This window comes from Cydia pomonella, chromosome 16 (assembly GCF_033807575.1).
Source record: "Cydia pomonella isolate Wapato2018A chromosome 16, ilCydPomo1, whole genome shotgun sequence".
Lineage (NCBI taxonomy): Eukaryota > Metazoa > Arthropoda > Insecta > Lepidoptera > Tortricidae > Cydia > Cydia pomonella.
Window position 1 is genome coordinate 4,167,428 of NC_084718.1, and position 12,284 is coordinate 4,179,711.

The 12,284-nt window shown below is 39.4% G+C and overlaps 2 protein-coding genes across 2 annotated transcripts; one reads left to right on the plus strand and one right to left on the minus strand.

The window, feature by feature from the left end:
* Positions 1–1,860: 1,860 nt before the first annotated feature.
* LOC133526733 (glyoxylate reductase/hydroxypyruvate reductase) lies at positions 1,861–7,948 on the plus strand. Its single transcript, XM_061863460.1, has 3 exons — positions 1,861–2,356; positions 3,370–3,631; positions 7,149–7,948. Exons 1-3 carry the CDS (start codon positions 2,208–2,210, stop codon positions 7,791–7,793), a joined length of 1,056 nt encoding a protein of 351 aa, XP_061719444.1. The 5' UTR covers positions 1,861–2,207; the 3' UTR covers positions 7,794–7,948.
* A 590-nt stretch (positions 7,949–8,538) lies between these two features.
* Positions 8,539–9,966, minus strand: LOC133526734 (thioredoxin domain-containing protein 15). The gene is made up of 2 exons (XM_061863461.1): positions 9,513–9,966; positions 8,539–9,430 (listed from the first exon to the last, which is right to left on the minus strand). The coding sequence occupies exons 1-2, from the start codon at positions 9,562–9,564 to the stop codon at positions 8,583–8,585; spliced, it is 900 nt and encodes a 299-aa protein (XP_061719445.1). The 5' UTR covers positions 9,565–9,966; the 3' UTR covers positions 8,539–8,582.
* Between the last annotated feature and the right edge of the window lie 2,318 nt (positions 9,967–12,284).

The window sequence follows — 12,284 nt, forward strand, 5'->3', positions numbered from 1 at the left end:
ATACGGATAGGTACAGTCAAGTGTAAAAATATGGGTGTACACATCTTACTCAAAAATATGTCCCATAGCATCTTATTCCAGTGTAATAAGAGCGTAGTACCATATTTATGAGACGATTCTTTCGATACATATTTTTGCACTTGACTGTACGACGACAACCGAAGCTGAGACATCATTCTTTTTTGCAGTTTTTACCTATATGGTAATTAATATCAATCAATCATTTATTATTTCGTCATCATAGGTGTAAAATACATTTAGTACAGGTGATAGGGTGTTTGGTATTAGGGTGTAATAGATACAGTATAATATAAAAATGAAAAACAATATTACGTGGTAACAACAAAAACAACTTGCGTCGGGCAGCGCAGAATAAATTCCATCTGGCTCGCGGGCGATGTCGACGGAACGGCGCGCAATGAGCGAGCGCACGAGTCTCGCGTCTGTGTGCGCGCACTCACACTTAGATAGCTCCGGCTCCCGCCCACCGCAGCGCGACAGAAACATAGCTTCAAAAATTCGAGATTTGAAAAGTTGCTCAACTAGGAATTGCTCTTAAGAACGTCCTTGACTTGATCTAAAAGCAAATATCACTCCCCGTAGATTTGTTCGCACACAACCTCCTTTTTCCTACTGTCGTTCTCATCTACCCCCTCAACTTCAACCAAAAATGCCAATAACCCAGAAGCAGTTATTTAACTTAAACGTGATTACTAGCGCCATCTACTCCATGACGTTGGCAAATATTAGCCGGTTCGCAATACGTTCGCGACACTGGGTGCGAGTCTGCCAAGCCAAGGCGAATGCCAAGATATAGGGCAGACATCGGACACTACCTAGGTACTCAGTGGCCTTTGCCCAGATTGGTCCGGAGCAGCTAAACGTGGTGGGCTTCCGTGCGAGGCTGAAAGCTGAGCTGTAGAAGGAACAAGATTGAACACTGAGTCAGAGGCTACCGCCGCATCTGCCGTATCAATTATACGGGGCCCTCGGGCCACGGGGGCCCCCCCAACTTGCGTTTTTGTGAGAAATCTTTACCATTCCTAAGGGCCCCCAAACAAATTTTTATACGGAACCCCGCCAAGGCACGCTACGCCACTGCACTGAGTACACTGACTCATCAAACGTTTCACATATCCTACTGTGAATAGATGGTATAAGTACCTACCGATAAAACCACACCTTTTCAACTTCAACATTTATTCAGCAAATAGGCCACAAGGGCATTTTTGAACGTCAACATGGAATTTACATACAAGCACATCAACAATTAACTGAAAATATAAATGGAAATTCAAGTATTATTATTACTTAGAGATGTATAAAGTCTCTAAATGTCGAAGTACCAAAAAAAATCGAAAAAAATAATAATAAAAGAAAACAAAAACCTCAAAAACACATACAAAAAAATCTCTAAATGTCTTGTTAACTTAACTGTTGCCCAAGAAGCATCGAAAACCACCTACAGAGGGTCATCGGCGGTTGTTAAAATTCAGTAACGAAATTCTGTTTCTAAATTCCAGTCATATGACATGCGGAAAATTCGGAAAACCCGAAATGATTTTATATAAATAAGGGCACCTATGGTTTGGCCAGGCCAGGGACTTGCCAGGGACTCTCTCAGTGTCTTACTTCCTACTGTCTTATTTTACATATACAGAGAAAATCATACTGTCTTTGTCTTATGCTAGTACTAGCACCCAAAAGAAAGGGATGAGTAAAGTATTTTTGTTATTATTTACTGACTAATTTGGTTTACCAGACTGTATTTCGCGCCTTCAAAAAACTGAGTGATGTTAAATGCAGTTTCTGAACGAAAACAAAACGTCACTGTCATTTGTCAAAGTCACATTTATATTTTGACGTTTTCCTTTTGATTTTGCTCAAGGTCAAAAAACTGGGGATATTTTAAGTTTCATCATTTATCATATTCTTGCAATTTATATAAACATAAATTATCAAATAATTGAGAACAGGAACTGATCATGAGCGCTTTGTCATTCATAAAGTCGACCAAGGGCAAAGTGATACTAGCGACCGTTGTTGCTCTGCACATTACAATTTACGTGGCGAAACCTTCGTTTTTCAAGAACGAAACTGAGAAAAAAACACTTGCCGAACCGCCCAAGTACTTGCCGGGACAGTAAGTGGCCTTGAGGCTCCAACACAAAGCGTGAACGCGGAAATTTATCCGTAACAAATAGTAGATGTTTTGTAAAAGTCTGTCTGTAGTGAGTAGTCTAGTTCGACACAGCGTTGTGATAAGTACTGCGAGAAACATGAGCAACGGCAGGCCCCTCGTGTATGTGACGCGGTCGGATATGCCGCAAGGTGGCTTGGATCTGCTAAGAAAAGTGTAAGTATTTTTTAATATTTAAAAATATTTTTTTTCTTTAATTTTTTGCACAATTATTCAATGTTTAGGCTGTAATAAAATAAGGTTATCTTTCGATATCATATAATATTAATGCTTTTAAGTAAGAAAGTTCTACCAAAGCTTTAACTATGTAGTATAATATTATTTAACGTCAATGTGTTAAGAATTACTCAATTATCACTTTAAAAAAACACTGATATTATTTTTACTTTATTTACAAGACAGCATGTGATGTTTTACACCAAAGGAATTTGATTTATCAACAATATCATGATCTCTTGTCTTAAAAACTCACAACAAACATGTTCATATTCTTTTGTTTTATAAATAATAACAGCCACTTGCATGGTAAACGCAAAGAATGCAGAAATTAAATAAATAATAATAATATTCAGCGTATACATGAATGGCTTAGGTTATAGTCCCCATGCTGGCCCAATGCATATTAGAATAATGCTGAAATGATATGAAATCATAAAATTCTTTAAATAGTACTTAAAATACTGTAATAAAAATTTAAATAGAAATGTTTCCTCTATTTTAAATAAAATACCTGGGAGAACAAGCTTTGCTTGGAAAACATATAAAAGCTCAAAAAAGAGCATTTTCCCAGACATAAGACTTAGCTGTATCCATTTTTCGCCCCTTAAAACCCCAATATAGCAAATTTCATCAAAATCGGTAGAGCCGTTTCTGAGATCCCCGAAATATATAAATATATACACAAGAATTGGTTGTTTAAAGGTACAAGATTATTTCACACCTTGCGCAAAATATAGCACCAGATAATTATTAGAAAAATATAGATAGCATGTATGTTTTGACATCATTTCAATTTAATAAATCCTAAAAACTAAGTGATTTGACCATGACATCACTATAGCAGTTTTTAAATAAATTCCATACTGGCAAATTGTTTTGACAGTTCTAAAAAAACTGATTTGATTGACCTTATTCTAATCTGATGCAATACTATTACTGAACCATTTCAGGTGTGATGTAAGAATTTGGGCGAAGCCTTCACAAGTCCCCCGGAATGAGCTCTTAAAAGGTGTTGTTGGTGCGAGTGGAATCTTCTGTGCCCTCACCGAGAAGATTGACAAGGAGCTGCTAGATGCAGCCGGGCCTCAGCTAAAGGTGGTGGGCACTATATCAGTGGGGCATGACCACATAGACCTAGCTGAGTGCAGGAAGAGGAACATCAGGATTGGGTATACTCCTGATGTGCTCACTGATGCCACAGCAGAATTAACTGTAAGTATTCATTGTTGTTAATTATGACATAAGTTGTTAATTAAACAGTCAAAATACTACAAATTAAATGTACTTTTTTGTACTTGTATTTAAAAAAGATTACTTATAGTTTAGGCAAGGTGACATAGAGGTTGGGTTGTGCTAGGTAGATGCTATCTGGCATGACCACGCTTTATTTTATGAAATAAGTGGTTAATTAAACAGTCAAAATACTACAATATAAATGTACTTTTTAGGGTTCCGCAGTCAACTAGGAACCCTTATAGTTTCGCCATGTCCGTCTGTCTGTCTGTCCGAGGGTTTGCTCCGTGGTCGTTAGTGCTAGAAAGCTGAAATTCGGCATGGATATATAAATCAATAAAGCCGACAAAGTCGTACAATAAAATATAAAAATTTAATTTTTTTGAGGGTACCTTCCCTACACGTAAAGTGGGGGTGAATTTTTTTTTTGCTTCAACCCTACAGTGTGGGATATCGTTGGAAAGGTCTTTCAAAACTAAAAGGGGTCTTCAACAAACATTTTTTGATAAAGTGAATATATTCGGAGATATCGCTCCGAAAGGGAAAAAAAATGTGTCCCCCCCCCTCTAACTTTTGAACCTTAGGTCCAAAAAATATGAAAAAATCGTGGAAGTAGAACTTAAGAAAGACATTAAATGAAAACTATAGCGGACATGATCAGTTTAGCTGTTTTTGAGTTATCGCAAAAAGTTTCTCCCATAGTAAAAAGACTTACTTTAATTAGATACTGATTACGCAAATTTGCCTATTTCTTTAACTCGCGTGAAAGGTACCGTTTCATCCCTTGGTTAACAATTTACTATACTTTAAGCTCCAGTTTAGCTTATTGTGACGGAAGAGTAACTACGGAACCCTACACTGAGCGTGGCCCGACATGCTCTTGGCCGGTTTTTTTGTACTTGTAATAGGAAAAAAAATTTCAAGGTTTAGGCAAGATGACATAGAGGTCGGGGTAGATGCTACCTGGCACAACAACGCTTCATTTTATGAGATTTAAGTGGTTAATTTAACAGTCAAAATACTACAAAATAAACATACTTTTATAAAAAAAAATTTCTCCTACAGTTTAGCCAAGGTGAAATAGAGGTCGGGGTTGTGCTGGGTAGATGTTATCTAAAATATAGCATAGTCGTGCCAGATAGCATCTATCCAGCATGACCCCGACCTCTATGTCACCTTGCTTAAACTGTATTTTTTTTAAATACATACTACATACATACTGGCCTTAGCGTCTATTTCAGACGATCTATAGTGCAATGTCCGCAAAACATCTTTTTTGGTGACTGAAAAGACCGATGCGAGGGCGGCATACTCTGCCACAGAGCTGGCAAGGGAAATTCGCGACGGACTGTGACGTTTCGCTACGGTGCCTTTTTTCCCTTTTGTCTGCCAGTGCCGCAAACCAGGCCTTGTCGCAGAACTTGCGACCATCTCCAACGCACTTGCGCCACTCCGTTCGCTTCTCCGCAAGCTTCTCCCAGTTTCGGTGGTCGATCTTAAAAGCTGCCTTTAGTCTTTAAAGCGAAGCAATGGCCTCCCAACATCTCTTTTCGCATTCACTACCGCACCTAGAAGAACACGGCGTGGCAGTCGAGAAGGTTCCATCCTGTACACATTCCCCAGCCAACACAGTCGCCTCTGTTTGAGAAGCGCGGTCAGGCTGGGCAGCTGTGTGATTTCTAGAACCTTTTGGTTTGTCACCCTGTCCTGCCATGATATACCCAAGATCTTTCGTAGGCAGCGCATATAGAAGGAGTTGACGCGGCGTTCGACTTTGGCATACGTGGCGTGCAACAACAACAAATGCTTAAGGAAAATTCTACGCATCTTTTGGCCTAACTGAATCACAAACGCTCACTTATGGAGGATTACAGGGCAAGCACCCGTACACAAGGAGATCCATATTGGGCATATCCTCAGGAAGCCTGACACCCATCTATCCAAAGTGGCCCTGACCTGGAAGATGCTCGGAAAACTGAAACATGGTCGCCCTAAATTTACTTGGCGCCGCCGTTCAGTGGAGCAAAATTTGGGAGTATTGGGGATGGAGTGGGAGGAGGTTACCCAAGCTGCCCAGGACCGGAGTCAGTGGAAGAAAATGGTTCGAGCGGTTCGAGCCCTACTCCCCAGCAGGGGGTAACAGGATGGAAAGAAGTAGAAAGACAAGTACAAAAAGTACTTTAACAGTAATTTAAATTAACGACTTATGACATTAAATAAAGCGTGTTCGTGCCAGATAGCATCTACCCAGCATAACCATACCCCGGTATCACAGTACCCATACACCGTATGAGTACAATGTTTTTTAATAGAAGTACAAAAAAGCACATTTTTTTTCGAGAATTTGTACCGCAAAAGAAATTACAAAATCTCCAGTGGTCGTCCTGTATTAGCATCACACAATATATCTGATGGTAAAGAATATTAAGGGCGGTGTATGATCAACCCTCGTGGACGTCAGCTGCCAACTGAAAAAAAGTAGGTAAACAGCAGTGGCGGCGCGTCACAAATATTCGTAGGGAACCCGGAGCTAACTTTGCTTTCCTTTTCTCCATGAGCCGATCGTGAAAGTACTCAACGGGCTGAAATTAGACAAGCCGGTGGGAATCGAGTTCTTTAAACGGTCCGCCACTGGTAAACAGGTAAACACATTTAGTAATCGCCACGCCAGAAATATGTTCCTATCATTAAAGAGGTGAGGCTAGATTTTTTACATGTTCGTCATGTGACCAGCTGGAGGTCTTTGCACAGCGATACAACCGGCTGAAGATTTTTTAAATTCACAAAAACATCTCAACTAATCAACTATCTTCTGACAAAGTTACAATCGGAAGGCGATTTCTTTTTTTTTTTTTATGGAGGATAGGCAGGCGTTTGACCACGATCACACCTGATGGTAAGCGATGATGCGGTCTACGGTGGAGCACGCTTACCTAAGAGATACCTATTTACTCTAGCCTTGAAGAGATTCAGATTGTACTCATACGGAAACACAGACTCGGGCAGGGCATTCCACTCCTTGGCAGTTCGCATAAGGAATGTTGAAGCGAAACGCAAAATTTGGATTTCTAAATTTATTTCCTTTTTTACGTGTTTGGGTAACTGGCGTTCTTCGACCCACTAGACCCACCAACAGAGCGGCAACTGATGTTCACGAGAGTTTAAATTTCATATCGCCCTTAAACACTTACGGGTTTTCACCGTTGCTATCAGTCATGGAAATTAGTTCCTGGCCCGCGGTCTATAACAAATTAAGTACTAAACCATAACAAGTTGATTAGCATATTACAATAACAATAAACTATGTAGTAGGAGCCTCATTTATACAGTAGATTTATACTTACGCTAAGATATAAGGGACAATCAAAACAAAGGATATTGGAAATAGTATAGAAACTTGGCTTTTGTGCTGGCACACAAGTTATTTAGGAAAATCTACAAAATGTCTCTAGCCTGCCTTTCTCACAAATAATAAAATCCTAATATAATCTTCCAGCTTGCACTACTGCTGGCCACATCTCGTCGCATCCCCGAAGCCATCCACGAGGCCCGCACCGGCGGCTGGGCGGCCTCGGGCGCGTGGGCCCCTGTCTGGCTGACGGGCCCCGGCCTCGCCAACTCCACCGTCGGCATCGTGGGCTTCGGCCGCATCGGCCAGGCCGTCGCCCGCCGCGTCAAGGCCTTCGGCACCGCGCAGATACTCTACACCAGCCGCGCTGACAACCGTCGCGCGAAAGAAACTGGCGCTATAAGAGCAGATTTCGACGACATTTTAAAGAAAAGTGACTTTATTATATGCTGCACAGCTTTAGTCCCTGAAACTAAGGAAATGTTTAACAAGGCTGCTTTTGAGAAAATGAAGCGGACTGCTGTTTTTGTAAATACAAGCAGAGGTGGCACTGTAGACCAAAATGCATTGATTGGAGCATTGCAGAACAATACTATCTGGGGAGCGGGGCTAGATGTGACTACCCCAGAACCCCTTCCATTAGACAGTCCGTTGTTCAAGCTGAAGAATTGTGTAGTGTTACCGCACATTGGCAGTGCTACTATTGAGACGAGGAATGTAATGAGTGAGTTGACCGCGAGGAACATACTAGCAGCTTTAGCTGGAAGTGAGATGCCTGCAGAAATAAAGTAATTCTTGTCAAGTATTGATTGATTATAGTACAATTTTACTGCAAGCTCGACTGCTTTATATACCATATATCACACAAGGTTATTTTCAGTGCCTGCAAAAGAACATGTATTTATATAAATATATATGTAATGAATATAATAAAAAGTGTTATTTTATATTATTAATTTTTATTTCCATGGCGTCACCAGTTTAGAATACAGATATTGTACCAGAAACACCACTATATTTTTTTGTATTGTAACATTTAATATAACCCATGTCAGTGTGGTCAGTATCTACCCATCTGGATGAATGAAGAATTGGTTATTTGTACTTAGGATAGATTTGAATATAATTGATGCTTTGTTTGAGGAGGAAGCAACATACTAGTATTAAAACATAATAAATATTATAGGACATTATTACACAAATTGACTAAGTCCCACAGTAAGCTCAATAAGGCTTGTGTTGAGGGTACTTAGACAACAATATATATAATATATAAATGCATAGAAAACACCCATGACTCGGGAATAAATATCCATGCTCATCACTTGAATAAATGCCCTTACCAGGATTTGAACCCAGGACCATCAGCTTCATAGACAGGGTCACTACCCACTAGGCCAAACCGGTTGTCGGACAACATAGTAATGAACTTCAACAGCAGGAACAAAATTGGCAATACCACTGAATTTCTCTCTTTCTCACCCTCATGAAAAGCAACAAATTATTCAGGAATTTTATAACAAATGAAAAAACATAATCACCATTAAAAAAAAAACAACATTTATTCCACTTAAACATAAATTAATCATTATGCTCATGTTGAGCCTCCGATTCCCGCCAGTTATTTTGTACCATCTCCACAATCATACGCCACCATTTTGACTGCATGAAGTAATACACTGAACATATTATGATAAACAACCATGACAGGACTAGGAAATAATCAGTCTCCTTCTCAACTACACTCGAAACAGGTCCTTGAAAGTCTTTAGATGTGACCAAAAGGACTTGCGGATGCTGTCCTGTGATTGCATGAACAAATTTACTGAAAGAGTGAATGTTATACTCAGTCCCATTGAATTTTCCAACTGGTCGGCCATTGTGGAACATCTTCAGAGTAGGAACACCAACAATACCATATTGTGCATTGATTCCATGATATCGTAATGCATCTAATGCTACCATTTTCACATTCGGATATGACCGAGCTAATGCATTGAAATGTGGTGCAGCATGGGCACTAAATGGACAAGCTCTGGCATAGAATAGGACTAAAACGCAATCTGCTTCAATATCACGACTGGTAATGTCAGGTTTGACTTGCAAAAGCTTGGATAAACTGCTACCATTTATAATTTCAACTATAGGTTCAATTTCTGGGTTTTGCTCATCATATGTTATCTCTTTGCATTTTACAAGCTTCCTCGTCTCGTTGGCTATCTGTGTTTTGTTCTCCGCGGTCACATTAGCAGATGTAACATGGTTGTAAATGTTGATTAGTGTTTTGTCGACATCAGAAACGACGTTCGACAAAAGTGATTCAGATTCGTCGACATTCGGTACGTCGGGTTCAAATTCTTCGAAATCTGGATCTTTAGTTACCTCTGCTTCCTCCTCCACATCAATTTGCGTTGTAAAAGTCACTGAACCTGTTAAGTTTAACAAAAGTGAAGTTAGTTGGCTACCGGATCCTAGATGCCATAATCAGGATACATGCGTGAAAACACTTACCTAATATAATTAGTACTATAAAATACAGTGTTCTTTTTCTATAAAATATCATTGTTAACCAGGTATTTTTTGTAATAACTGTGGAAAAAACTGTTAATCATGTATTGATGTTTACTAATTATTTGACTGACATTGACATTTGACATAGCCTAAATGTCATATAGTGTTTCGTTGTTACTGTGGGATTATTATTACGATCAAAATTTTATTGGAAGAAATTCACAACAAATAATAATAAATGGTTTAAAAAATCACTTAAAGTCAATAAATAAAATAAGAAATAAAATCATTTTGTTATGAAAAATCAAACACTAAACTTTTCTAACACCACTTGGACTCGTTTTGGACCAAAACACCCAAAGTCCCACTTAGTCATGTTAGGAAAATAAGTACATACATTCATATATTCTATATGCATAGGAATTTAATTTAATTTAATCACATTTTTTGAACCACTAGGATGGATTAGTTGGTGGAGTAAAACGTTAATGTTTAATCCGTTTAATTATACACGAGAGATACCGATGCCCTCAGCATTTGGCTATCGACAAAACGAACAGGAAGAGGCTTGGACAGGTTCAACTGAGCTAAATTATTTACAATTATAGTTTATTACGATCCAAATTAATTAATAAAGTGTAATATAACAACATTTAAAAACCGCGCAAACTACCTAACCTTTCAAAATAGTTTTGAAAGTTTAGGAGTATTTGTGAGTCAAAAAGGTTAGATAAGTACTTTTGACATTTTGCAATTGATATTCGAGTTATTTGACTCATTTGTTTTAGTTAATGTGCCACGCGAGTGAATCAGTGTTATTTGTAAGATATGACGACGCAATCGGAGCTTTGTATTAGCAAATGCATTACGGCCTCGCGACCAGTGAAGCGATCACGCCAGGAGTCTTATTCTGAATCAGTATTGACAACGTATATGGTAGATTCTTTTTCCACATCAGTCCTCACGCTACCTACGTCAACATTACAACGCTAACGTTAAACACGTAAACATAATGCACGAATATGTACCTATGGACATTACCTTGCTTCTACCAGATCGCAATTATAAACGAATTTTTATTTTGTCATAATGGACATCTTACCTACGCCCTACCCTACTTACGAAGCTGTCTACGTAGTATGGGAATTCCAATTCCAGAATCGTGCGCAGCCCTATCAGGTCAGGAAAGATACAGTTTGACTCTTCAAAGTTGTAAGCGGCACTGGTCTTCGGGAAGCCAGTCTTCATCAGAATAAACCCTCAGGTCACTGCCAAACGAAAGCTTTAGCCCATCGATACGTAAATATATTTTAAAATGCATGACGTGGCGATGAAATTCGCGTCGCCTTTAATTTTGGCTGCACCGGTATAACCGTGTCTTTAAGATTCGTAAAGGGCTCTATAGACCTTGCAACAAATCGCATACGATTTCTGACACATTGCGGCATATGATCGATCGATTAAAAATGTTGCACCTATTTAGATGCCCATATACGCACGGGGCACAATGGCAATGTATCAAAATAGCATGTGATTTCTTGCAAGGTCTATAATAGACCTACTTACTATACTGTGTCATGCCTATGTCTGTGTAAAGACTTTGGTAGTTATTAGTAAAAAAACTTTACAGTTTTCTTCTCAATATGTCATGATCAGATTAGTGAAAAAATTAAGTAATTGGTGTTGGAAGAATGGGTTGGAGAAGATTTAAGACCAAATGGATGGGAAGCAAACTCAGAGTAGAATGGTCTGACTCTAAACTTCAGTCAGACCATTCTACTCTGAGTCATTACTGCTTCAGAGTCTGAAGCAGTAATGACACAGCAGTTCGATATGGATTATGGCCGTATACCATACCTGGTGGCTATCCTCAACAATTGAAAATAAACATGATAAATATATTTGATACTTCACTACTAGAGTCAGACCAAGCTAAGTTGGCAGTGATTTTGATAGTCCAGCCTGTGCAAGTGTAAAGTAATCGTAATAATTTTATAGAAATTTGACGTTTAAAATAACACTTGTCTGAGCTATCAAAATTGCTGCAGCTTGATCAGAGGGCCTACCGCTAACCACGTTCGACGTGTTACTTCCCTATCACGCTTACGTACTCGTACGAATTTACAAGTGCAACAGAGGCAACACGTCGAACGTGGTTCGCGATAGGCCTCCTGATCTGACTCTAAACGTCTGAGTAAAACCCAGATCATGTGATCCCAGGTAAATCTGGAGGTCGTATACCTAGTATCGAAAAGTCACAGAGATGGTGCAAATTAGAGAGAGCTGGAAGACACTCCCCTACCAAGGGAGTGATGGGTTGGTTACTATTATATGCGGATGATGAGATTTTAAACAACTAGGTGCTCTGTGAGCTGTAGATCTCGCAAACCCCATAGCTGCACCATTAAAAAAACTAACAACTGAAACGACATTCAATCAATTTTCAACTTTATATATTTATCGAACCTGCTCACAAAAAAATTAGAGTCTGGAGGCCTACCGCGAAAACTGAAATTCGCAAGCTGCGGGGATCTTTCCCTTTACCCTCCCTGAGTAAAATTAGAGTCACACTTCGATTTTCGCGGTTATAGCCCAGGGGGCCTACCGCGAAAACCGAAATTCGCAAATTGCGGGGATCTTTCTCTTTTACTCTCACTAAGACGTAATTAGAGTGACAGAGAAAAATGCCCGCAATGGGGTTGGCAACTGTCAAAGGTTTGCATAGATGGCGCCATCATAGCTTGCCCCTGTCTCTAGTTTTGTTCTATGAGA

Excerpts from the sequence above, each read along its gene's own strand:
- LOC133526733 (XM_061863460.1), top strand. The coding sequence starts at position 2,208 with ATGTTTTGTAAAAGTCTGTCTGTAGTGAGTAGTCTAGTTCGACACAGC. Across the intron at positions 2,357-3,369 it reads TTGGATCTGCTAAGAAAAGT|GTGTGATGTAAGAATTTGGG; the intron begins GTAAGTATTTTT and ends GAACCATTTCAG. Across the intron at positions 3,632-7,148 it reads ATGCCACAGCAGAATTAACT|CTTGCACTACTGCTGGCCAC; the intron begins GTAAGTATTCAT and ends ATAATCTTCCAG.
- LOC133526734 (XM_061863461.1), bottom strand. The coding sequence starts at position 9,564 with ATGATATTTTATAGAAAAAGAACACTGTATTTTATAGTACTAATTATA. Across the intron at positions 9,431-9,512 it reads TATAGTACTAATTATATTAG|GTTCAGTGACTTTTACAACG; the intron begins GTAAGTGTTTTC and ends TAAACTTAACAG.